The 27,043-nt window shown below is 43.7% G+C and overlaps 1 protein-coding gene across 1 annotated transcript; it reads right to left on the bottom strand.

The window, feature by feature from the left end:
* Positions 1-15,519: 15,519 nt before the first annotated feature.
* Positions 15,520-24,857, bottom strand: CCL19 (C-C motif chemokine ligand 19). Its single transcript, XM_040421231.1, has 4 exons — positions 24,697-24,857; positions 21,447-21,573; positions 20,294-20,393; positions 15,520-18,947 (listed from the first exon to the last, which is right to left on the bottom strand). The coding sequence occupies exons 1-4, from the start codon at positions 24,755-24,757 to the stop codon at positions 18,930-18,932; spliced, it is 306 nt and encodes a 101-aa protein (XP_040277165.1). The 5' UTR covers positions 24,758-24,857; the 3' UTR covers positions 15,520-18,929.
* Positions 24,858-27,043: the final 2,186 nt, after the last annotated feature.

Below are 27,043 nucleotides of genomic sequence, written 5' to 3'. Positions count from 1 at the left end.
CCGGTTACTGCGTTCACCAGACATCAACACAATTTCTATCCGCTCCTCACGTTTTAACCTCGGCGACATGTCAATGGCTGTAAACAAAGAGAAACTTGTAAATAACTAATGAAAGAATAAAGTTACGTTAAAACCAAGCACACCATTGTTTTTCTTGTGAAATTCCCAGTAAGTTTGATGTGTCACATGACCCTCTTCCTATTGAAAAAACAAAAGTTGGATTCAAAATGGCCAACTTCAAAATGGCCGCCATGGTCACCACCCATCTTGAAAAGTTTTCCCCCTCACATATACTAATGTGCCACAAACAGGAAGTTAATATCACCAACCATTCCCATTTTATTAAGGTGTATCCATATAAATGGCCCACCCTGTAGATTGCATTATATCACATTGTATCATTAGGTCTCACCTTTGTAGCACCCGAGGGACGTGTCTTCTATATAGCCCGGGATCCTGGATGTATTTCTGGAGCGTAATAATTTTTTTCAATTAAAGGGTGCATGTTGCACATATACAATATATTTACTTTTAGAACTACCTCAATAAAAGTGAAGTTTTAATACCTGGGTCAAGATAGGTTTTTCTGCCTAGTTAGGCATTTGTAAATATCATATGGAGCGTAATAATATTACAGGCTATGGCTACTAGAGAGGGGTCGTTGATCCAGGGAGTTATTCTGATTGCCTGATTGGAGTCGGGAAGGAATTTTTTATTCCCCTAAAGTGGGGAAAATTGGCTTCTACCTCACAGGTTTTTTTTTTTGCCTTCCTCTGGATCAACTTGCAGGATAACAGGCCGAACTGGATGGACAAATGTCTTTTTTCGGCCTTATGTACTATGTTACTATGTTACTATGATCCAATCAACCTGGCAGTTTCTATTTAGATCACTATTGTGTAGTCCAGGCAGGGCTTACAATCGGAACCCAGCAGTGGCTCCTGGGATCATTCCCAAGGCGTTATCAGACACCTAGGTTGCAAAGAGTAGCGGCAGCGCAGGAGTACCACTCTCCATTCTCAAGAATAGAACACGTTCTATATGTTTTGCAGGGCCAAGGAACGGATCTACGGATGTAAACAGAACACATTGTGCTGTCCACATGTTTTGCGGCCCCATTGAAATTAATGGGTCCACACCCGTTCTGCAAAATTCATACTGTCGTGTGAATGAGCCCTTAGGACACTATAAAACTGGTGACAGATTGCCTTTAAGTCTGGATCAGTACAAGATAAGCAAAAGAATGAGGCAGATTTACTAAAAGTGGCATACGTTACAATTTCTAAGATTATGAATCACAGTCCTAATGTAAGACAAGTTTACTATTCTGGCTCATGTACCGTTGCAAATTTAGAGTATTGTAAATCCTGCATCAGATTTATGATAGAATTCTGTCTGTGTGCCAAAAAATGTGTCCATGCACAAAAGTCTAAGTCTAAGTTTACACCACCGAAGAGTTACTGTAGTTTTACTCCAAAAATACACCAAAAGTTTTAGCACATTTTTGGAGCACAAAGCCTCATTTAGGCCATGCACCCTAGGAAAGCTTCACCCCATTCCAACGAAGCCATTCCCCTTGTTGGACGAAGCAAAAAAAAGCTTAGAAAAGTGCAGACCGGTTAGTAAATGCGATGCAAAGCATGCACATCCGTTTATTGACGCAAACTGTGCCAAAATTGGCATATTTTCATTAGTAAATTTACAAAGTAACGGAAAGATTTATGTATATAAATATAAATTGTATAATGATATTCGAAAGTAGTGATACAATCATCAAACTGATGTGGTTTCCAACTACACATAATACTGCAACCGCTGACTTTGGTGCTAGATATGTACATAAAAGAAAGAGGAAGTCAGTATGGTTTAGGAGGAAGTGGCAGCCGTTACCATGTCTAATAAAACTGTACATTAAAATACAGAGGTAGACAAAAATGAGACAAGCTACGGCATGTAAGACAAAGCACAAGCGTGCTCAAAATAAAGACGATTTCTGATGAATAAAGAAAACTTATTTTTAAAAAGGAACCAGCCTGGTAATCGGCTGATCACTTTGGCTTCAGCTTCTCTATTCCTGAAGTCATATCAGATCACACAGTGTCCCGCAGTGCAAGAGAATTAGGGTCCATTTTAGAATTACAAATAGATGGCTAAAGATATAATGCATAGACGCTTGGGTATGCTGTATGGGAATGCATATCTGGCCGCTTGTGCTGTAAACAACTCGTCTCTCTGTCAGATAGCTTAGTAATGAGAGAGCTGTAGGGGTCAATGGGCAGGGATAATACATTTAGTGGAGAAACATGAAGGCAACAATTTAATATCCCAATGCATCTCAGCAGGTATACAGAGTACTTACCGTTGTAAGGGATTGCTCTCTCAAGCAGGGCCGCAGTGACAGATTATCTTGCAGACCACAGGGTTAAAGTCCAAATGATGCTTTATATTTATAACACTCCAGTAATCAGGGGCGGACGGACAACTCATGGGGCCCCCGGGCAATAGGAGATTATGGGGCCCCTGTGTCCCTGCCCACCCTCAAGCCACACCCACATATCACACCGCCCACACATCACCTATATCAATATGTAAATCCCAGAGAACCCTTTTACCTTATGTTATCTGTAGTGTTACATAGGACTGCAAAAATACCCAGGAGCCAAATGAAATTTTTAGTTGCCAAATTTAAAATACATAAATTAGGCTACTTTCACACTAGCGTTTTTGCTGCATCCGGCAGGGTTCAGCAAAAACACTATCGTTACTGATAATACAACCATCTGCATCCGTCATGAACGGATCCGGTTGTATTATCTGTAACATAGCCAAGACGGATCCGTCATGAACTCCATTGAAAGTCAATAGGAGGCGGATCCGTTTTCTATTGTGTCAGATCCGTCTTGCTCCACATCCCAGGACGGAAAGCCAAATACAACATGTTGCGGTTTGCTCTCTGGTCTGGGAATGCAACTAAACGGAACAAAATGCATTTTGAAGGATTCCGTTCTGTTCAGTTTTGTCCCCATTGACAATGAATGGGGAAAAAACTGAAGTGTTTTTTCCGGTATTGAGACCCTATGACAGAACTCAATACCGGAAAACTAACGCTAGTGTAACGGATCTCCTAGCACCCCGACCGGGTACCTCCGTTGATAGTTGCTCCTAGTGCTTTCTGAGGACTCCAAGCACTCCACTTGACACCGTACGCACTGCAGACCCCACGAACCGCCGAAGCTTGGTTGAGGTCTCACCGTCTCCTACCCACCCTGGACCTACGACAAGGCTCCAGGCTCCAGTGGGTGAAGCTCTCCTAAAACCAGAGAGCAGGAACAGCTCTTACAAGAGCTAGTAGTTATAGCCAGGGGAGTATAGCAAATCTCCCAGCGTACAGCAATCCCCCAGTGTTGATCAGTTACCCAAACACCAGCCTCAACATGATGGAGGAAAAACAGGCACACTTTATTGAGGGCTACCCGCCTGTATTTATGCAGGTTCCCATCTGGTGGACACGCCCCTAGGGGACCAGAAGGAAGACTGTGACACAGGACAGATATGCAGCAATTCAGGATACACAGACACAATACATCCCCACAATGCATTATGGTTTCCTCCTCTCTGCCCTGGAGACACCCGAGGAGTAATTCAATTATCTCTCAAGACAAAGGGAAATCGCCAATACACATGTGGGGACAACAGGACAGAAATCACCATTTAAATATGCAATGTCACAACCCTTACAGTAAACACAGACATTTAACATATCCCCAGATAGCTCAAGTGTGAGTGCATATTATTACAAACCGGATTTCAAAAAAGTTGGGACACTAAACAAATTGTGAAAAAAAACTGAATGCAATGATGTAGAGATGGCAAATGTCAATATTTTATTTGTAATAGAACGTAGATGACAGATCAAACGTTTAATCCGAGTAAATGTATCATTTTAAAGGAAAAATACGTTGATTCCAATTTTCACGGTGTCAACAAATCCCCAAAAAGTTGGGACAAGTAGTAATAAGAGGCTGGAAAAAGTAAATTTGAGCATAACGAAGAGCTGGAAGACCAATTAACACTAATTAGGTCAATTGGCAACATGATTGGGTATAAAAAGAGCTTCTCAGAGTGGCAGTGTCTCTCAGAAGCCAAGATGGGTAGAGGATCACCAATTCCCACAATGTTGCGCAGAAAGATAGTGGAGCAATATCAGAAAGGTGTTACCCAGCGAAAAATTGCAAAGACTTTGCATCTATCATCATCAACTGTGCATAACATCATCCGAAGATTCTGAGAATCTGGAACAATCTCTGTGCGTAAGGGTCAAGGCCGTAAAACCATACTGGATGCCCGTGATCTCCGGGCCCTTAAACGACACTGCACCACAAACAGGAATGCTACTGTAAAGGAAATCACAGAATGGGCTCAGGAATACTCCCAGAAACCATTGTCAGTGAACACAATCCACCGTGCCATCCGCCGTTGCCAGCTGAAACTCTACAGTGCAAAGAAGAAGCCATTTCTAAGCAAGATCCACAAGCTCAGGCGTTTTCACTGGGCCAGGGATCATTTAAAATGGAGTGTGGCAAAATGGAAGACTGTTCTGTGGTCAGACGAGTCACGATTCGAAGTTCTTTTTGGAAATCTGGGACGCCATGTCATCCGGACCAAAGAGGACAAGGACAACCCAAGTTGTTATCAACGCTCAGTTCAGAAGCCTGCATCTCTGATGGTATGGGGTTGCATGAGTGTGTGTGGCATGGGCAGCTTGCATGTCTGGAAAGGCACCATCAATGCAGAAAAATATATTCAGGTTCTAGAACAACATATGCTTTCATCCAGATGTCATCTCTTTCAGGGAAGACCCTGCATTTTTCAACAAGATAATGCCAGACCACATTCTGCATCAATCACAACATCATGGCTGCGTAGGAGAAGGATCCGGGTACTGAAATGGCCAGTCTGCAGTCCAGATCTTTCACCTATAGAGAACATTTGGCGCATCATAAAGAGGAAGGTGCAACAAAGAAGGCCCAAGACTATTGAACAGTTAGAGGCCTGTATTAGACAAGAATGGGAGAGCATTCCTATTTCTAAACTTGAGAAACTGGTCTCCTCGGTCCCCAGACGTCTGTTGAGTGTTGTAAGAAGAAGGGGAGATGCCACACAGTGGTGAAAATGGCCTTGTCCCATCTTTTTGGGGATTTGTTGACACCATGAAATTCTGATTCAACATATTATTCCCTTAAAATGGTAAATTTTCTCAGTTTAAACTTTTGTTCCGTGATTTATGTTCTATTCTGAATAAAATATTAGAAGTTGGCACCTCCACATCATTGCATTCAGTTTTTATTCACGATTTGTATAGTGTCCCAACTTTTTTGGAATCCGGTTTGTAGGTGAATGGCACTCAGACTACACAAATACAATAAAATTAGCTATCTGGGTACCCTCACATAACATAAAATACAATTCCAAAGACAGATTTAAGCTGTGCGGCCGGTCTGTCTTCTCCTTTAAAGTTAGTATGGGCCATAATCCTGAGGCAAGAGGCTGGTAGCCAGGCCCCTCCGAAACCCAGTGGCGAGGTTGGTTTCGCCACACATCTCCCCCTCCCAGGGAAGACTAACCAGATACCTGACCTCATGCCGGTCGGTATCTGAGTTAGTCTGGCAGTCCACCCACAACCCAATACTGGACCTGTTGAATTTTGGGGCCTGGCTCTGTTCTGTCTGTCCCCAGCTGTTGAGGGGGCATCTGCTATTCCTTGCTTCCTTGTTGCTCTCTAGCTTGGAGCTGTAGGTACTTGGTGGGCAGAGGCCGACTGCGCTCTGCCCCGATGCCAGCACTTCCGCTGGGGTAGCCTGTGGAAAGTCAGCCTCTGGAGAAGAGGATAGGTGAGGGCAGAGGCCGACTGCGCTCTGCCCAGATGCCAGCACTTCCGCTGGGGTAGCCTGTGGAAAGTCAGCCTCTGGAGAAGAGGATAGACGAGGGCAGAGGCCAACTGCGCTCTGCCCAGATGCCAGCTCTTCCACTGGGGTAGCCTGTGGGATGTCCGGCTCTGGAGAAGAGGATAGGGGAGGGCAGAGGCTGACTGCGCTCTGCCCAGATGCCAGCTCTTCTGCTGGGGTAGCCTGTGGGGAGTCAGGCTCTGTATAAGAGGATAGGGGAGGCCAGAGGTCGACTGTGCTCTGCCCAGATGCCAGCTCTTCCGCTGGGATGTGGTCAGGGAATCCTATCCCCAGGACCTTGTTGCAGATCGGCTGTGGAGAGGAGGAATCGCTTACCTCCTCCTCCTGGCATTCCTGCAGGGTTGGTGGGGGATCTGAACCGGCCGTCCAGCATCCCGGTAGGCCTGGTGCAGAGACCGCGGTCCCATCTGCACCATCGGAGTTAGTGGTGCTGTCCCCCTGTGGTTGGGGAGAGAGATCGGTTGTCTCTTCTCTCTTTACAACACACAGGTGCTGGGGAGTCAAACCAACTGTCTCAACTCCCTGAAACTCCGGCTGCCGTTTGGGATCTGGGCCGACTACCCAGCATCTCTGTAGGGCCGGTGGAGAGACCTTGGTCCCATCTCCACCTGCCATCGGGAAGTCTTCCCAGAACCAGTCGATGAAGTTCCCTACTTTGGGAGTTGGTAGGGAAGCAGGGGGTATCGCCGGCAAGTCTTCCGAGTTATAGGAGGGCAGATCTGGCTCTGTTTGTCGAGTAGGTTGGGGATGAATGGAGCTGAGCAGGTGTTGGTAGGTCTACTCCAGCTCCCACTCCCTTGTTACCAGGTGGGTCATGTCTTTGCTCACCTCCCTTCCGTCAGCATAAACATGCATGCCCATCCGGTAGTCGTAGATGTCCCAAAACCTAGACTCCTCCGTGCTGCCAAGATTAATGTCCTCCTCCAAGGCATCCCATAGTAACCCAGGTCCATCATAATCCTCACCCTCGGGTCTGTCGTGCTCAGCCATCCAAGGGGGAATGTTGAATGATATGCCACCTTAAGGCCTGGTAAGCGTCCTCTAGCCAAAGCTCCTTACATACCAGGTTCTGGAGCTCTGTTACCCAGTCATCCAGGGGCTGCTCTCCCAAGAGACCCATCCGCATCGCCACACGCTTCTGTAGCCGCTGCTCATAACTGGGGAGACTCTCACCTCGCCGCCGCTGGGCATTTTCCAGGGCATCATACCAGACTTCCTTTCTGTCTGCATCCCTGTAGTCTGCGGCTGCCTCCTCCTCCACGTTATAGAACGCTGTCCGAAGACTAGCCGATTCCATCCTGCTGTAGCCAGGGGTGCTGTACGGATACTAGCATTGCCCTCAATTTAGTAAATCCACGAACGGTGTCTCCGAGCTGCTTCTCCTCTCACTAGGACGCCATCCCACTGCTTGCCACCAAATGTAACGGATCTCCTAGCACCCCGACCGGGTACCTCCGTTGATAGTTGCTCCTAGTGCTTTCCGAGGACTCCAAGCACTCCCCTTGACACTGTACGCACTGCAGACCCCACGAACCGCCGAAGCTTGGTTGAGGTCTCACCGTCTCCTACCCACCCTGGACCTACGACAAGGCTCCAGGCTCCAGTGGGTGAACCTCTCTTAAAACCAGAGAGCAGGAACAGCTCTTACAAGAGCTAGTAGTAAAGCCAGGGGAGTATAGCAAATCTTCAGCGTATAGCAATCACCCAGTGTTGATCAGTTACCCAAAAACCAGCCTCAACATGATGGAGGATAAACAGTCACTTTATTGAGGGCTACCCGCCCGTATTTATGCAGGTCCCCATCTGGTGGACACGCCCCTAGGGGACCAGAAGGAAGACTGTGACACAGGACAGATATGCAGCAATTCAGGATACACAGACACAATACATCCCCACAATGCATCATGGTTTCCTCCTCTCTGCCCTGGAGACTCCCGAGGAGTAATTCAATTATCTCTCAAGACAAAGGGAAATCGCCAATACACATGTGGGGACAACAGGACAGAAATCAACATTTAAACATGCAATGTCACAACCCTTACAGTAAACACAGACATTTAACATATCCCCAGATAGCTCAAGTCTGAGCGCATATTATTAGGTGAATGGCACTCAGACTACACGAATACAATAAAATTAGCTATCTGGGTACCCTCACATAACATAAAATACAATTCCAAAGACAGATTTAAGCTGTGCGGCCGGTCTGTATTCTCCTTTAAAGTTAGTATGGGCCATAATCCTGAGGCAAGAGGCTGGTAGCCAAGCCCCTCTGAAACCCAGTGGCGAGGTTGGTTTCGCCACAGCTAGTGTGATAGTAGCCTTATAATAAAACACTTGGAGGAGAAGATGAGACGCAGGTCACAGTAGTGAGCCAGCACTACATATAGGAGAATACAGCACCACATACCTCTTACACCCAGTGACATCTCCTGTCATGTAGATCTTCTCTTTCCTCTTCCCCTCCATTTGACCCAGACCGCCATGACAAATTCTTTCAGCCGCATCTTACCTCTACAGAGTTTGTTACACAGACACGTTAGATTTCTCATAATTGGGGTCATTTATCAAACTGGTGTAAAGTACAATTGGCTTAGTTGCCCATAGAAACCAATCAGATTCCACCTTTCGTTCTCAAAAGGAGCTGTCTAAAATTAAAAGTGGAATCTGGTTGCAACTAAGCCAGCTCTACGTTACACCAGTTTGATAAATGACCCCCAAATGTCCCTATGGTGTCTACAACAATTATAATGTCCCCTAGAGTACCCCCAGTAATAATAACATCCCTTCAATAATATGTATCCTCCTGTGCCCCCCAGTAATGTCCCCTAAAGTTGGCTTGGCCCACAAAAAAATAAAATAAAAGCCAATACTTACCTGTGTCCTAGACTCCTGTCGCTCACTCGTAGATAGGCAGGTGCACGGTGCACGTCACTGGGCTGCGTCCCGGCACAGGTGCCTGATGACGTTATCGCTCCCACCTGCAATGGGAATACTATAGGTAATATCGCGATTCGCGACGCTGCACCAGCCACTGGCACCCGATAGCCGGGCCCGGGGGAATAACTTTGCAGTCCGCGCACATTATGTTATGTGCACGGCTGCGACGGGCCCCCATCCCGGCCGGGCCCTCAGACCACGTCCGAAGTGCCCGACCGGTCAGTCCGCCCCTGCCGGTAATACAGGCAAACCCCAGTTATAGCTCACTGGATAAGGTGAAGGTCCAGCACCACAAAACAGTCTAGGCTCAGGATAATACAGTGAAGATCCTAGCTCACCTTTTGAACACAGGTCACACAGAGAATTTGGCTTCTCTAGCCCACAGGGCAGCCAGCTTCCTTGACTTTCCCCAGGCATCACTCTCCCTAGACTGACTGCCTGGACTGTTCTTTATTTCCCCTTAACGATCCCAGCTGGCTTCAGCTGGGGATCCCTCAGGCTAGGGGAAAAACCTGCCCCGGAATGGGGTGGACTGGGGAGGTCCCTCTACCAAGCCTTCCTTCCCCAGTCCAATAAAATCCAGCCCATAAACTTAACAAAACTGTCTCAGCAACCTACACATTGCTGAGACCATTTTAACTTTCTGGATTTCATTTACCTCACCCAGTTGAGGAACCTGGGTGGGATATACACCCCTTCCAGAACTTTACCATGCACATTCCTGTTCACTTTATTACACGTATATATAGATGAATAAATCAATGAAATGCATCTCAGAAGATATATCAGCACAGTAGAGCAGTGCTATTAACTTCTGTCTAATGCTTATATATCCATACCCACCTGACTAGCATCTCATGAGGTTTGGTGGGGATCTTGAGATACGGTATATTATTTGTAGCTAGTGATAAGCGGCAGGGGCAGAATTCATGATATTTCACGAATATGTGGTAGAATATTCATCATATATTCGCGAATATTCGTATTCAAGATTAAATCTGCAATGTAAAAATCGCGTAAGATAGTTTTCGTGATTCCGAAAAATCTGCAATGTAAAAATCGTGTAATGCGAAGTGTGTCAAAAACGAATATATAGCACTATAGAACATAGTGTTATATACCGTATTTTTAGCCCTATAAGACGCACTTTTCCCCCTCAAAAGTGGGGGGGAAATAGCAGTGCGTATTATGGGGCGAATGCTGCAGTTTACACTGATACACTGCCGACCGCATGCTACACAGCGCGGTTGGCGGGTGTATCAGTGGGGAGGGAGGAGGGGCTGGGGGCCGGTTTTGAATTGCAGCGGGGCCCCGCTCACTGTAGTAACCTATCTATAACTGTAGGCATTGTTTAACTATAATCTTCAATACAATCCATTAATCTTCACTTACTAACGTCCGTATCAGGTAGGAGGCCGGACGAGCGAGCGGTCACTGGCAGCATAACCGTGAGGTAGTGAGTTACGCTACCAATGCCCACCCTCCTGCCTGATACGGACGTTAGTAAGTGAAGATTAATGGATTGTATTGAAGATTATTATAGTTAAACAATGCCTACAGTTATAGATAGGATTATAACAGCGAGCGGGGCCTGGGGCAATAGAATACAGTGACTGCACCGGGCCATTACAAAACTAGATGCCGGCCCCCACACTCTGTATTGGGGGTCATTCACACTACACAGGAACACTGTTATGGGAGGGATCTGTGGATGACACATAGCATAAGATGCTATATGTGTCATCCACAGATCCCCCATAACAGTGACATCCACAGATCCCCCATAACAATGACATCCACAGATTCCCCATAACAGTGTCAGCCACAGATCCCCCATAACAGTGTCAGCCACAGATCCCCCATAAAAGTGTCATCCACAGACCACCATTAGTTCAAAACCCACCAAAAGCACACCTTTTGGTTAAAAATATTTTTTCTCTTATTTTCCTCCTCAAAAACCTAGGTGCGTTTTATGGGCCGGTGCGTCTTATTGGGCGAAAAATACGAGATTCGTTTTTTAGAATATTCATCATTTTTTAAAATCTAAAGTGAACAGTCATTGGCCAACAAGCAACTTAAGCAGGGAGTAGAGTTAAGCGAACACCTAGATGTTCGGGTTCAGGGAGTTTGGCCGAACTTTAAAAAAAACTTTATTATTTTCCGTTATAACATGGTTATAACGGAAAATAATAGTATTAGCTTTTTCAGATCGTGAAAACTCAGATCCGACAGTATATTCTAACACAGCGGCGTTCCCATGGTGATGGTAACGCTTCAAGTTAGAATATACTGTACTAAGAACTGTGTAAATAACTGCCCCCTGCTGCCTGGCAGCACCCGATCTCTTACAGGGGGCTGTGAGCCGCACAATTAACCCCTCAGGTGCCGCACTCGGTGTCCAGTGCGGCCTCCCCTCCCCCCCACCCCTAATTAAAATCATTGGTGGCAGTGGCCACAGGTTAACAACCCCCCCTCCCCCCCATTATTGGTGGCAGCGGAGCGGCAGTTCCGATCGGAGTTCCAGTTTAATCGCTGGGACTCTGATCGGTTTCCATGGCAGCCAGTACGGTACTGCAGTCCTTGCAGCCATGGTTACTTAGCACTTTAAGGCTACTTTCACACTAGCGTTCGGGGCTCCGCTTGTGAGCTCCGTTTGAAGGGGCTCACAAGCGGCCCCGAACGCATCCGTACTGCCCTAATGCATTCTGAGTGGACGCGGATCCGCTCAGAATGCATCAGTCTGGCAGCATTCAGCCTCCACTCCGCTCAGCAAGCGGACACCTGAACGCTGCTTGCAGCCTGGCCGTGCGGAGGCAAGCGAATCCGTCCAGACTTACAATGTAAGTCAATGGGGACGGATCCGTTTGAAGTTGACACAGTATGGCTCAATTTTCAAACGGCAGACATCAGACAGACCCGCTCTGAACGCAAGTGTGAAAGTAGCCATAGCAGCATTATACTTGAGTGCACTGTCTGTGGCCGGCTGGGCGCTCCTCCTACTGGTAAGTGACAGGTCTGTGCTATAAGCAATGCGCCGCACAGACCTTTCACTTACCAGTAGGAGGAGCGCCGGCCGGCCACAGACAGCGCATGCAAGTATAATGCTGCTAAAAGTGCTAAATAACCATGGCAGCCAGGACTGCAGTAGCGTCCTGGCTGCAATGGTAACCAATCGGAGCCCTAGCGATTAAACTAGGACTCCGATAGGAACTGCCGCTCCGCTGCCACCAATGATGGGGGGGGGGAGGGGGGTTGTTAACCAATGATTTTAATTAGCGGGGGGGAGAGGGGAGGCCGCACTGGACACCAATGATTTTAATAGGGGGTGGGGGGGCCTCACTAGCCACCAATGATTTTAATAGGGAGGGGGGGTGCACTGGCCGCCAATGATTTTAATACTGAGGGAGGGAGGGGGGTCTGGCCCCCTGCTGCCTGGCAGCACCTGATCTCTTACAGGGGGCTGTGATCCGCACAATTACCCGAACGCCGAACCCACCCGAACTTTTACTGAAATGTTCGGGTTCGGGTGCCGAACACCGTAAAGTTCGGAACGAACCCGAACTTTACAGTTCGGGTTCGCTCAACCCTGCCAGGGAGGAATCATTTTTTTAGATGGAAAAAAATGACGAATATTCTAAAAAACGAATATATAGCACTATAGAATATAGTGCTTTATATTCGTTTTTAGAATATTCGCCAATTTTTTTCCATCTGAAAAAATGATTCCTCCCTGCTTCTTGCTTGTGGGCCAATGAGTCATTGGCCCACAAGCAACTTAAACAGGGAGGAATCCTGACTTCAGATGGAAAAAAATGACGAATATTCTAAAAATCTAATATATAGCACTATATTCAATACAGTGCTATACAGTACAGACCAAAAGTTTGGACACACCTTCTCATTCAAAGAGTTTTCTTTATTTTCATCACTATGAAGGCATCAAAACTATGAATTAACACATGTGGAATTATATACATAACAAACAAGTGTGAAACAACTAAAAATATGTCATATTCTAGGTTCTTCAAAGTAGCCACCTTTTGCTTTGATTACTGCTTTGCACACTCTTGGCATTCTCTTGATGAGTTTCAAGAGGTAGTCCCCTGAAATGGTTTTCACTTCACAGGTGTGCCCTGTCAGGTTTAATAAGTGGGATTTCTTGCCTTATAAATGGGTTGGGACCATCAGTTGCGTTGAGGAGAAGTCAGGTGGATACACAGCTGATAGTCCTACTGAATAGACAGTTAGAATTTGTATTATGGCAAGAAAAAAGCAGCTAAGTAAAGAAAAACGAGTGGCCATCATTACTTTAAGAAATGAAGGTCAGTCAGTCAGCCGAAAAATTGGGAAAAGTTTGAAAGTAAGGGCTATTTGACCATGAAGGAGAGTGATGGGGTGCTGCGCCAGATGACCTGGCCTCCACAGTCACCGGACCTGAACCCAATCGAGATGGTTTGGGGTGAGCTGGACCGCAGAGTGAAGGCAAAAGGGCCAACAAGTGCTAAGCATCTCTGGGAACTCCTTCAAGACTGTTGGAAGACCTATTCAGGGGACTACCTCTTGAAGCTCATCAAGAGAATGCCAAGAGTGTGCAAAGCAGTAATCAAAGCAAAAGTGGCTACTTTGAAGATCCTAGAATATGACATATTTTCAGTTTCACACTTGTTTGTTATGTATATAATTCCACATGTGTTAATTCATAGTTTTGATGCCTTCATAGTCATGAAAATAAAGAAAACTCTTTGAATGAGAAGGTGTGTACAAACTTTCGGTCTGTACTGTATAATAAAAAAAAAGATGAATATTTTAAAAAGTATCTGAAGTCTTGATTCCTCCCTGCTTAAGTTGCTTGTGGGCCAACATCTCATTGGCCCACAAGCAAGAAGCAGGGAGGAATCATGTTTTCAGATGGAAAAAATGCCAAATATTCGATATAACGAATATATAGCACTATATTCGAAATATTCTCAAATTCGCCATAAATATTCGTAATTTGAATATTAACGCTCAACACTATTTGCAGTATTAATATACAATGTTTAGCACACTGTTAATAGAATTCATTTTAAATGGTCATGTTCCTAATTTCATTATCTACTAAGGCTTTAAGGGGTTATCCAATCCCTATAATGACCCTCAGAATTTCAGGCCCTCTTCTAGAGCATACTTACCTGCTCCCCGGTACCCTCATACCTCCAGATCCCTGCACGGCTGCCCTGCTATTGGCTGCTCAGTTCCCCCCATACAGCAGTGGCTTCAAAGCGCAATTTCAGGCATCAGTAAGGAAGTATGGAGATAGGTTGGATGGCTGCAACATAGTACTTGTGGGTGTAGATGTCCACTATCAGGTCTAGACTTTAGCTTTACCTTGCCTAGTAGTAGTCTTGGGTGATGGGTGCCTGAGCTGTAGTCACTCACTTTACAACAGTGTCTATGATGCAGGCGTTCAGCTGTCTGGTCTCTCAAGCGTTTTCTTGAGGCTTGTTTAGGTAGTTCTCTGTGGAGAATCTCTTCCAGGAGCAGGAGCTTGGCAGTATGCTTCCTCTCCTTACTGTAGCTCAACAGCAACTCCCCCTCCTACCAATTTAATTACAACTGGTTGTACCACCATTAACGGTACTGGCATCACGACAAATACCACCAAGGGACCCAGCCGCCACAAGCACCCTAAACACCACTGCCATCAAGGGCACCTCAACCTCCATCTAGGCTGGTGCTTCCCTACCACAGAGTGTGCCCCGGAGGATTTCATCACTGTGCTGCTGGCCCAGGGAGGCTTTCTGCTAACCATGAGTAAACCGATGAACTGTATTATTATTGGCCCCTCATCGGCCCACCGTGCACCTCACGTGTAGCCCCTGCGGTTCTGGCACGCCACACTCGGTCTCAGACATGTCCTCCACAGTAGGATATGTTGGCTAATCTCTCAAATTTAACATCAGTATGAGGGTTTAGTAAGACCGCAGAGTGCACCTGTCTTTGTAAAAGTTATTGTTATTTTGTTTTATTGCTTATCACATCCACACATTTGCTATCCTGTGAAGGATGTCTATTGTGGTACTTGTTGTCCGCTGTGGGCATCCTCTATTGTATGCATTTTTGCTGGGGATTGCCGTTAGCAGCGGACCACAAGTGCAGGATCTGCCCCACCTGGTATAGATGCACCACTGTATATGGGGTTGAGCACTTCCTGCTTTTTAATACCACGCCAATTTGTAGTTTACCTCCACAGATCTGGCCACATGGGGAAGAGGTCTGCCTGAAAGGTCATTGAATATGGAAAATCCCTTTAACCATGTACATATGTTTTTATACAAGATATGGTACCCACCTTATCTATGAGCAAAAGCAGACCTGGTCCAGTCTCTGTATTACATGGTCAGCCATTCATAAAATGAATGACTGGCATGTATTACATTTCCTCTGCAGTAGCTGGGAAATGTATAGCTAGACAAAAAGTTCTCCCAGTCCCACCCCAGCTGATCGTAATGGCAGCTAAGATCTATGCGTTGTTTTGACGAGACTATTAACCCAATTTAGCGCATATCATTAAAATACTAAACTGCTTCAACAGACCAATAAATTAAGAGATACAACATGTACCTTTTTTCACAGTTTTATTTACTTAAAATCACTTTTAATATACAAAAGACCCAACACCATAAAAACATCATTATAAAAAAAACACATTATGTCACTCTCTATCTGGATAGACTTGGCTGAGCTGCCTTAAGCTTGTAAGAGTAAAATGCATTTATGTCCTTTATGCACCATCCATTGTACAGAAAAGAGTTGGTTTCCATCCAATCAGAATCCATTTACTAGTGAACAAAATAATAAGTGCCAGGTTATAATTGTAATTACATGGAAACTTCATGTCTTATCAGGTCTGAATTGGAAATAAACCAACAATGGCTGCTGTTGTGTTGGAGACAACGCTCAAGAACAGATATGACTAAGAGCGATTTGGGGATAACTTGGTTAAAAAAATGCAGAATTTAAATGAAACTTTACAATTTCAAAGTTATAGAGGTTCAGATCGTACTATTACAATGGTAGAGCAGTCTTTCCCAGAGGGCCACCATGCTGTACATACAAAAAAATAAAAAAACAAGAGTCAGGCAAAATCTCTAACATCATCTAAGTTGATTGAAAGACCCAACCTGTTGGAAATAACAATGTTTCAAATAGTAGACAGGAAAAGATAGAGATCATAGGATCAGGTCACTGACAAGCCCAAATAGTAGACCCAAATCAGATTCAGATGCAACTAGACAGTACAAAATAATAATTTATTCCCAAATCGCATTATTCTGCATATCATCAAACAAGAGTTGAATTGGCTTTGGTATATCAGAAGGGAGGAATGTGAATGGTAAGTAGCTGTCAACCATGAGTAAGGGGGAAATAGTCAAGACTACAATATGTATAGCTGAGGGAGTCATTATATCAAGTCAATTTTAAAGTTGCCTCAGAAACAAGCCAGACTGAAAATGTATGTACCCAACCAGCTAGAGGACACCAGTTATGTGCAAAGGAAAGATGATCTACAGTAATACCAATGTATTAAAGGGTTTTTGCACAGGGAGAGCTGGTTGCACAAGAGGAATGGAAAGAATGTGGCACAAGGTATTTATCCTACTGGCCTTGAGGAATGAGGCAAAGTCCCTACTAGAAAGCCCAGAAGGTCTTGGCTTGTCTCCTTTTGGAACAATTAATTAGGCCTCAGAGATACTGTACATTCCAAACCACTTCTGTAAACCAAAACTACCAAGTAATCCAGATGATAATGAAACATTATTCTGAAGAAAACACCATAAATTCCTATATAAAAATATATTAATAAAGAATATATATCATTACAATCATTAAATTTTCACTGTTGATAGTCAATGATTATCAATTTTTTTTTTCATTTTTATTACTTACAAAATTAAAGTGACTTAGTACTGTATTTCAAAATGGCCGAATACAGGAGATGGACTGAATGTAGCCTAAATCATCAAGCCAAAAGTATCTACCTCCCACAGTCAGGAAAGTGAAGCCAATCAATTAACTGAGTCTTTCGGGAAAACATCACTAGTCTCTAGGGATACTGCAGTCTGCAGTATAAGGGTACGCTCACATGGAAATGACTGTCACACATGTGAACAAGTCATTAGTGAGGTTGTGTGATGTCACTGTTGTTCTCTAGTGAATACGGTAGGTAAGTGGCATTCCTAGTGATGTCACTAATCTCTAAATCATTGTAAAGCTGGTCTCTGTTGGCTGGATAGGCTGCATTTTCAGTGATGTTACCGTCCTTTAAGCTTCAGTCTCAATGATGCCCCCTCTCTCTAGTGAACAGACAGATTTCATAATCGCTCTACAGTGCATGGATAGACTACATTCTAAGAGATGTTACAGTGGCCTGCACTATGTGTGGATTTTAGGTGAAATTTAGTTAAAAGGGTTGTAGCTCACTGAAGTGAATGGGGCTGAGCTGCGAAGCCATGCACAACCCATGAACAAGTGTGACACCGTTTTTTTTTAGCAATGTTTTAGTTTAATGTTTCTAATCCTGTACAACCCCTTTCAGTCAATTATAAGTATATTGTATCCTGAATGTGTTATTCTATCCATTAGAGAACTCCCTTGGGGAATTGATTGTTCCATTTGCACCAGAAGTCTAACTTTACTTTAATTTTGACTTTTTGCAATTTCGCATCACTCTCGGAAAGTGGGCTATGTTAATTGGGTGTCCACCAGAGTTATCAACACCTCTCAGAGCTCTCAGAGGAAGAAAGTCATAATCTTACGGCAGTAGGGGGGGTGGTATAAAAAAAAATTGTGTTTAATCTGTAGACAAATTCTTTAACGATGCACCAAATTTACAGTATCAAACAAATTAGAGCAAAATATGGCAATGCACTCAAGAAAATCTGACTTCAAAAATTCCAACCCCCATGATAAATCTCCCCTCATGTCTGGCAGTGTCAAATGAAGCATTGTTAAGCCATGTTAAGATCCTTAAAGGGGGTTAGTCACTTTCTGCTTACTTTTGACCAAAGTGTTTGTGGAATGATTATATGGCACTTACTAATTTATCCTTTGTTGAAAGTCTTGACCATTTTCTATATTTTATCAGGTATACTCCTTATTTCACAAAGTCTTTTGTGCTGTCCAGACAGTGGCCCTGTCCTTCAAAAGGCCGCTGATGGAGGGTCATGTGACCAAGCAAATCACTTCTATGCAATGCCTTCTCCATTGGAATTCACTGCACCTGCCATCTGTACTTGCAGTGTTGAGAGTTTAGTGCAATGTGTTTGAATAGAGGAAACATCACATGGAGTGATTTGCCTGGTCACATGACTCTCCATCAGCGGCCATCTTATGGACAGGACCTCTGTGTGGACAGAACAAAAGACTTTGTGAATGAGGGAGCATACCTGATAAAATATAGAAAATGGTGCAGAATTTAAACAAAGGCTATATTAGTAAGTGCCATATAATCATCTAACAAACACATTGGTCAACATTAACCAGAAAGTGGACAACCCCTTTAAGACACTGTCTATATAACCATTTGACAAGATGATTTGGCCCTTTCAAATCCTGAAGAAGTGGTTCAACCCTAGTACTTGAAAGCTACAGCACGAATGAGCAAGAGGTTTGGCTTACAGATCCAATGCTATTATTGCAAACTCACATGGAAATAAAGCACGTTACAGTAATTTAGAGTTGCTATGTCGTCATTTTATAAAATGGAGGAAAAAACATAGCTAGGCTATGGAAGGACATACTATTTAGTACTGTACTGAGGTTTATAGGAAAGTTCTTATTTAGCTTCCAGTACCATAGATACTGTAAGAATAAGTAAAAGTGCATAGAATATAGTGAACTGGTGACTACAGGCAGTAAAGAATGGAAGAACAGCGGATTCACATCATTGCAGGAAGTGGGCACAGACCAGCAAGGCCGGACTCTATCGATCATGCCTTCTTCGTCATCATCCTCCGGCACCTCCAACATGGTCAGGAGTATTTAGCGGCTACAGTATTTCTAAAGAAGCAAACACAACACAGATTGGTCAGGAACACTTCTGTTTAAAGGGGATGATAAAATGTTTTCATCTCATATGTCAGACTAGTCCAAAATGACTCCACCTTCTGTGACAAAAAAACAAGGCCACAAACAATAAAACTCCGGTGCAATGACTTGGTAGGGTAACATCTGGTCTGGAAGTCATTCCCAAGATGATACTTAAATGGGGTTGTCTGGGTTTCCTATATTGATGACCTATCTACTTTTGGTGTTTTTTCAGGCTTTTTGACAACACAATCTCTATGAGGGAAGAACACCATGACAAATACACTAGTGGTAAGATGAAAACACCACAAAAACAGCCTTAAAAAAGGCAAGTGCACTAGACATTAAGCTATCCAAAGACTAGACATTAAGCTATCCAAACAGGATGCTGTATCGATATATAGGAATTCATGTGGCCCATCTAGGTGTATTACCATGCAGGAGACCTCCTATAAAGTAGTCAGTAGTTGGTATAAAACTCCAGCAGCACTACATGCCATTCTGCTGGAGGTGCCTCTCAGGCCCTGGGTCTTACCTCCACCTATGGTGAGACTGTCCCCTAATCAAACCCTTTTGGAATAGAGTAGGGGTAGTACTAAACAAAGTGTGTCCGGGAGCCCCAGATATCTCACCTACTTTGCTATTTCTGAACCTATTGCCTGCCTCCCCAGTTACCTATAACAGCTTATTATGGAGACATATGTTATTAGCCGCTAAAGCTATGATCCCACTATACTGGAAACAGACACATGCACCCCCCATATCCCACTGGCTGTGGAAGGTGGGCCATATAGCTAGAATGGAAGAACTGGGATCGTACACATTTGGATCAACTACCAAATATACAAAATCTGGTCGCCCTGGCTAGTGTTTGTTATGGGAACTGATGCTCAACAATTCATGGCAGATTGAAGCTAAAAGATCGACCACTTCCTATACAACTTAAGATACTCCCCACGCATTCCTTTCCATTTTTGCTCCCACTGTCTCCGGATTTATCTCTATATCGGGTGTTTTGGAGATCTTGACACATAGGAGATATGTTTCTACCTAATGTATTTGAGACTGTAACTTCACAAACTAAACTACTGTTATTCACATGGCTTAGCCCATTTGACATTTGCATAAGATTACCTGTAAGACATGCTGTATTGTTTATTACTTTATCAATAAAAATAAACAGAGAGTAAAAAAAAAAGGCAAGTGCAAAAAATAAATAAAAGTAAGCGGCGCGGTAAGTAGGGAAGAAAGGAAGAATCAAAAGTTGCCAAAGTTACAAGTGGAACATAATTTGGTAAGTACACAATAAAAGAACTTACCTTGAGGTGTGGCTTGTTCTTGTCTAGTTTTGCCATTAACTCTTTTACCCATGGTGAGTTGGTTGGGGCACACAGGTGCTTGTGCTTCTGAGTGAGAAATCTATGTAGAAAAAGAACATTCATTTAATTTCATTACATCATTTACAAATTCAATTTGTTGTGTCCCCCAACAGTTCCCTGCACTGCCGTTTCCTTCTATTTGGTAGAGACCTATTGCTGCATTCATATGGAACTTGTTGGCTGGTGAATATTTAGTAGGACACCATATTTTTTAATATGTAGTCATAAAAAAAAAGGAGTTAAATATATTGATAAATCTGATCCTTGTATTAGTTCTGTCTGGATGATGCTGAGCTCTGCACTGGACTGGATTTGTATATTGCCTGCGATACGCATGCTGCTGCACAGGGTGCAGTCTGCCGCCTCTCGTGTGCCTTTTCCTCTGCGTCTTCTCATAATTAACAATAATCATTGAATTATGGGATCTTACTGCTGATTTCTCCCCATTACAGTTCATAGGGAGAAAGCTGTCAATCAGTCATGGGAGGACGGGAGGTCAGACTGCATCTCATGGATACATCAGGCTCCTGCCTCACTGCACACTACTAGTATTCAACTCTCCACAAAACTACAGTACAGTATATTCCCAGAAAGCAGACACTGCAGAAATCAGCATGCCTGTCCCTAATATTATTTATTATTTATTTGAAAGCGCCTAGAATTTCATGGCGCCGTGCATCAAGAGGGGGTAACACGTACATGATATAAAACAAATAAAATGAGCTTGAAACTATTAACAGACTGGTACAGAGGGGGAGAGGACCCTGCCCCGGAGAGCTTACAATCTACACATCTCTCATAGGGCAAACTAAATCTGGTGAAAGATTCTCTTTAATTAGAAGACTGCTATAAACTAGGCCAGTGATGGCTAGCCTTGGCACTCCAGCTGTGGTGAAACTACGACTCCCAGCATGCTCCATTTATTTCTATAGAGTTCTGAGAGCAACCAAGCAAGGGGGGCATCTTGGGAGTTGTAGTTTTACAACAGCTGGAGTGCCAAGGTTAGCCATCACTGAACTAGGCTATTACTTTACAAGCACACGAAGCACAAAAATACACATCTAATAGTATCCGGCAGGAGGTGAGCACTTACACAATGGCATTGATATAGCAGCCCTGTGTCGTAGTCTGCTGGATATAGCACTTCACATTTTTGTAGGGAATCGTCTTGTCCTTGGTGCTCAGGCAGCAGTCAGATGCCGTCTGATGAGCGAAAGTCACTGTAAAAAGGAGAATATTTAATGCATAAATAAATATTAATGGGGGTATCCTCTTCATAGGGTATAAGTAACTGATCGGTGGGGGTTAGACTGCTGCGCATGTTTGACCTGCTGCTCCATTAGGACAGGGGAGCCGGCCCCATGTTCTCAGGATTGGTGGGAGTTTTAGGGTATGACCACACAGCACTGTTGTGTTACGGTTGTACGGGACGCAGCTGGCTCTTGTTAACTAAAGAAGACTGCCATGTTTAGTCGGTCTGCATTGCTAATGGGTAAATGGCACTCTTCAATACCCTGCACCCATTAACAATGCAGACTGACTAAACTGGGTGGCCTTCACTGGTTAACAAGAAGCAGCCGCAGCCCATACAGCCGCTCAGTACTCAAAAGCAGCGTGGTCGTGTGGTCGTACCCTTAGTGGTCAGATTCCCACCAGTCAGTTAGGTATCCCCTATCGGGTAGATAGAGGATAATGTGGAATACCCCTTTAAGTACTACAGCCGTAAGTGTTGCGTTGTCTTTCTCATATAGAGCAGTTGTTAAAATGATCATTTTTTGGTCCAGTGACTATTTAGATAGTTTGCATTAACAACTAACAGCACAAAAAGGATTCAGATATTATATATTAATTATGACATACTGTAGGTCATATTGACTAAAGCAGTGGTCTCCAACTCGTGGCTCTTCGCCTGTTGTGAAACTCCAGGTTCTAGCATGACCTGACAGCCTATATTAAGCTCTAGAGCTGTATTAACAATTCTGCCAGCTAAAACCTCATAGAAATCCCCACTTGTTGGGTGTCTGTGCTGATCATCTACAATTTGGAAAGTGCCATCTTTAGAATCAATGAACAGTGATCTGGTTTTGGAAAAACAATAAACTTGAGCATTATAGAAACTCAAAGCTGAGGAATTGAAGGTGTCTTCACAAACGTTCTGATTGTCCTCAATGATAACAAGCAGAATTGTCAATGCAGCTCTGGAGAATAATAGGGTGTAACTCAGTAATATAATATATTTGACGGAACTGAAGACTGATCCTCATAGATTGTAAGCTCTTTCGAGCAGATACCTCATTCCCCTTGTTCTAATTATTGGCTTATCTGTTGCTATGTTATTTATGACTGTTTCTACATGAACCCCTGAACTGTAAAGCGCTGCGGACTATGTTGGCACAATATAAAGATTATTATTATCTAAATAAAGGGGTGATTTTCTTAATCTATATGTATACAGGTGAAACTCAAAAAATTAGAATATCGTGCAAAAGTTCATTTATTTCAGTAATGCAAATTAAAAGGAATTGCATTAATGCAGCTTAAAATTAGAATATTGTGAAAAGGTTCAATATTCTAGGCGCAAAGTGTCAGCTAATTAATCCGTACCCCCTGAGCAAAGGGTACCTCAAAATTGTGACTTTGGGGTTTTCATAAGCTGTAAGCCATAATCATCCAAATTATAACAAATAAAGGCTTGACATATCTCGCTTTGCATGTAATGAGTCTATCTCATATGTTAGTTTCACATTTTAAGTTACATTACTGAAATAAATGAACTTTGCACGATATTCTAATTTTTGGAGCTTCACCTGTATGTACACATTTATCACCATGCGTTGAGGCCATTTAATTACACTCATATTGAAACCTCTTTGGTCTAACAAAGCAACCATCAGTGACACCACAGCTTCGAGCTTCTTTGTTGTGGTAGGCAATAATAATGCATTCTTCTATTGTATCTGATACAATTGGGGCAGATCCTGTCTAATGTGTAGACACTGAAAATTTAGATTGGACCATCTAAAGATGTGCCGGTTCAGGATGGATAATTTTGGTGCATCTTCAGATACCCTTGTCTAAAGACTTATATGAACTGATTATCTGGTTCTGTTCGTACAAATGCTTGGCTAGTGCAAATGTGCCACCTATCACCTAATGAATGAGGAAACACTTGTCCATCAGGTAAAAGTACTGTTGATGTGACACCCAAAATCTGCTTTTTGGGGCAGCAGATCTTGCTGTCTAAACAGGGATCTGCTGACCAGAAAAAAAAAATGAATTTGCATGGGGACAAGCAATTGCAGTAGCGCCACGGCCTCCTCACAGCTCGCCAAGCACCGCGCCGTACATTGTATAACGCCTGTGCTTGGTACCATGCTCTGCCCCATTCCCTTCTATGAGGATGAGCTGCGCCTAGGCCACTTGATCAATGAACGTGACGTCCCATGGCCTAGGAAAACACAGGAGCACCGATGCCTTCTCAAACAGCTGATCGGCAGTGGTCCCGGGTGTCAGACCCCCACCGATCAGATACTGATGACCTATCCACAGGATAGGTCATCAGTTATAATTTCTCAGAAAAAAACCTTTAAATATACAGTACATTGTGAGTCGGATATTTAAAGATGGCGCGCACTCGCAAGCGCAGCAGGAAGCTATAGCCGCTAAGTGCTTGCTGTTTTAAACGGCAGACACCGAGGGCTAATGTATGCAATTGTCAATAACGTCAGTCACACACTTTTAACTCCTCAGATGCCATGGTCAAATGTGACTACAACCTAGTGGGGATCGGGGTACCCAGATGGTGCTCGGTCCTTCTGAATGATCCGAGGGTGCAGCAGCTATGTTCCCAAGAAGACCCTTCCTGAAACTCTGATAGACTCTAATTCATTAGCATTGGAGTCTATGTCAGAAGCAATCTAATAATTTCTTGTTCAAGTTCCCTAGAGGAATTATTAAAAAGTGTAAAAAAAAAAAAGTTTAAACAAAATTGAATAAAAAGTGAGCAAACAGTCGTACACACTCCAACATGGTATCAATAAAAACTATATTGTCTGGCAAAAAATGAGAGGTTATATCTAATAAGAGCAACTCGAATAATAAAACAACACTGAGGAATTGTTATTTAGGCAATGGTGTCATAGTGCATAGTGCGTCTCTAGAATGCAGTAATATATATATATATATATATACACTAGATATATATATATAATTCTGCAGGCGAAGGAGTAAACAAAGTGACAAACTAACAAAGTAAAAAATAAAAGCATTTGCAACAATGAAACAGAATAAGAGAAAGTATCTGAGCTATCATCATCATCATCGAACAGAGGTCCAGGTTTTACCTTGGTGGATAGTGCAGATGGAAGCGACAAGAAGGAGTATGATGAGGGTGGTTGGTGCCATCTCTGGAGTAAGGACAGACGTTCACAGCTGTGATAAGGATATATCCACTCTGTGAGGCTGTCAGACTCTGATCCCTGCTGGCCAGGACCTTGTATTTATCCTGAACAGCAGCTTCACTTTCATTTCTGCATTTTCTGGTCCAGCCCCCAATATACACAGAGGTAGAGCAGAAGGTTGGATTCCTGGCACCCCCTCCTCCCATTTGGAAAAGGATGCAAACTCTAAAATTTCCCTTTTTTTGTTACTGTTTTTCCCCCTGAAATTTTGAGTTTTTCCTGATTATTGCGATATTCTCTTATTGCTCATCGCTATCCCTTGAGTAATGAGTCTTGAAATGTTCATTTGCAAAAGTAGAGGACGTTTAAAGAACAGACTTGGCTCCTGCAGGAATATGAGTAGAGGGGTCATGTGTTCTTAAAAAAAGACAGATGTCTGTATCTGGAAGTAGGACAATTGCTTGCAGCATGTCAGATCTCCAATCTCCATTGCCTACAAAGCTGCACGGGACCCTGCCTTGTACACCATCAAGGGTACCCTGATTCCAGGTCAGGCTGGAGAAGCCCCAGAACCGGGGTGTGTCCCGAAGGGAAGAAAAGTGCACTCTTCCCATCACCGCACAGCCCAGGGGAGCATCTGAGTGAGTGACAACTACAACCACCAATCTCGCTACTATCACTCTTATTCTCTCCCCTGTAACGGGCTCTCTGCAACATCACATCTAAGTGATAGTCACATCACACAGACTATATTGCAATCATATAATATTGGATTTAGTGGCTGTATTAGGAAGTTTTATTATAACTCCGCAATGTACTGTTAGGGCTCTTTCTCACGAGCGGATGCCGTGCGTGGAATCCGCTGTGTGAAAGAGAGCCAAGCCCCGCTCTGCTTTAACATGATTGATAATGCTCCGTGCCTCTCTGTGACCTTTTTACTACAAAATCACAGTGAGATAAAGTTGTCACCGTGATTTTGTAGTAAAAAGATCACAGGGAGGCACGGAGCATTATCAGTCATGTTATTGCTCCGTGTCTCTGCGGTCCGGGACGGGGCTTGGCTCTCTTTCACGCAGCAGATTACCCGCACGGCATTCGCTCGCGTGAAAGAGCCCTAATACATTATACGTTTGAACTAGTCGTAAAATGGCAATCCCATAATGGTCTTCTTTTAATGTTATAAATAATGTAATAAAATTAAAAAATAAAATAAAATCCCCCCCCAATATCCATTATTTACTGTAAAATACATTTTATTGTGCACACATTATATACAAATTTTAAAACATACAGTACATATATTAGGCATCCACAGGTCCGTAACAACATGAAGAATTTAAAGGGGTTTTCTGTTTTTTTATATTGATAGGTCATCAATATCAGATCTGCGGGGGTCCGACTACTGCCAACCTGCCGCTGTTTGAAGAGAAGGCAGCACTGTCCTCATTCACTTCAATGAGACAGCTCCATCCTACTCACTTGAACAGATGAGAGCCGCCCCGTTGAAGTCAATGGGACGTCGTTGTTGTAATTAGACCTGCTCACCGCTGCAGTTGTGATGGTGAACAGGTAAGCAATGAACGCACAAACAACATATGAGCGCAGCCATCGACGGTGGGACCCCCACTGATCTGATATTGGTGATCTATCCTGAAGATAGGTGATCAATATAAAAAAAGGGGACAACCCCTTTAATTATCAGGTTACTTAATTTTAATTGTTCTGTGGATCGATATAGCAGGATTACAGATTGGACTTGATGGACTTTTGCCTTTTTTCCGACCTTAACAACTATATAAAACATGACCATGGACAGCCAAATGAGTGAAAAAAAAGTCTGCTGAAATGCAGAGGCAAAAAAATTGCTGGTTATTAAAGAGGACCCTTGACCTGTCAGGAGAAGGGCCATTTCAGGCTTGGTTAGTAAAAGTGGTTTTCCAGTATTATCATATTGATGACCTATCCTGTGGATAGGTAATCACTATGAAATTAGTGGGGATCCGGCTCTTGGCACCCCCGCCAAACAGCTATTTGAATAGGCTGCAGAGCTCTGCAAGTGCTTTGGTCTTTTCCTAGGCCATTTGACCAATGAATGTGACATCACATGGCCTAGGATAGTGATGGCCAAACTCCGGCATTCCAGGTGTGGTGTATCTACGATTGCCAGCATGCTGCATTCATTTCTATGGAGTTCTGTGAACAGTCAAGAAAGTGTACGTCTTGGGAGTCGTAGTTTTACTGCAGCTGGAGTGCCAGAGGATAGCCATCACAAGCCTAAAATCTCATCTAG

This window comes from Bufo bufo, chromosome 2 (genome assembly GCF_905171765.1).
Source record: "Bufo bufo chromosome 2, aBufBuf1.1, whole genome shotgun sequence".
Taxonomy (NCBI): Eukaryota; Metazoa; Chordata; class Amphibia; order Anura; family Bufonidae; genus Bufo; species Bufo bufo.
This window is presented reverse-complemented; position numbering and strand designations above follow the sequence as displayed.

What these genes read in the sequence shown, in the direction of transcription:
- CCL19 (XM_040421231.1), bottom strand. Translation starts at nt 24,757, where the DNA reads ATGGCACCAACCACCCTCATCATACTCCTTCTTGTCGCTTCCATCTGC. An exon ending in CATCTGCACTATCCACCAAG is followed by an intron (nt 21,574 to 24,696) that starts GTAAAACCTGGA and finishes TCCTTTTTACAG; the next exon opens with TGACTTTCGCTCATCAGACG. An exon ending in TGCTATATCAATGCCATTGT is followed by an intron (nt 20,394 to 21,446) that starts GTAAGTGCTCAC and finishes TTTTCTACATAG; the next exon opens with ATTTCTCACTCAGAAGCACA.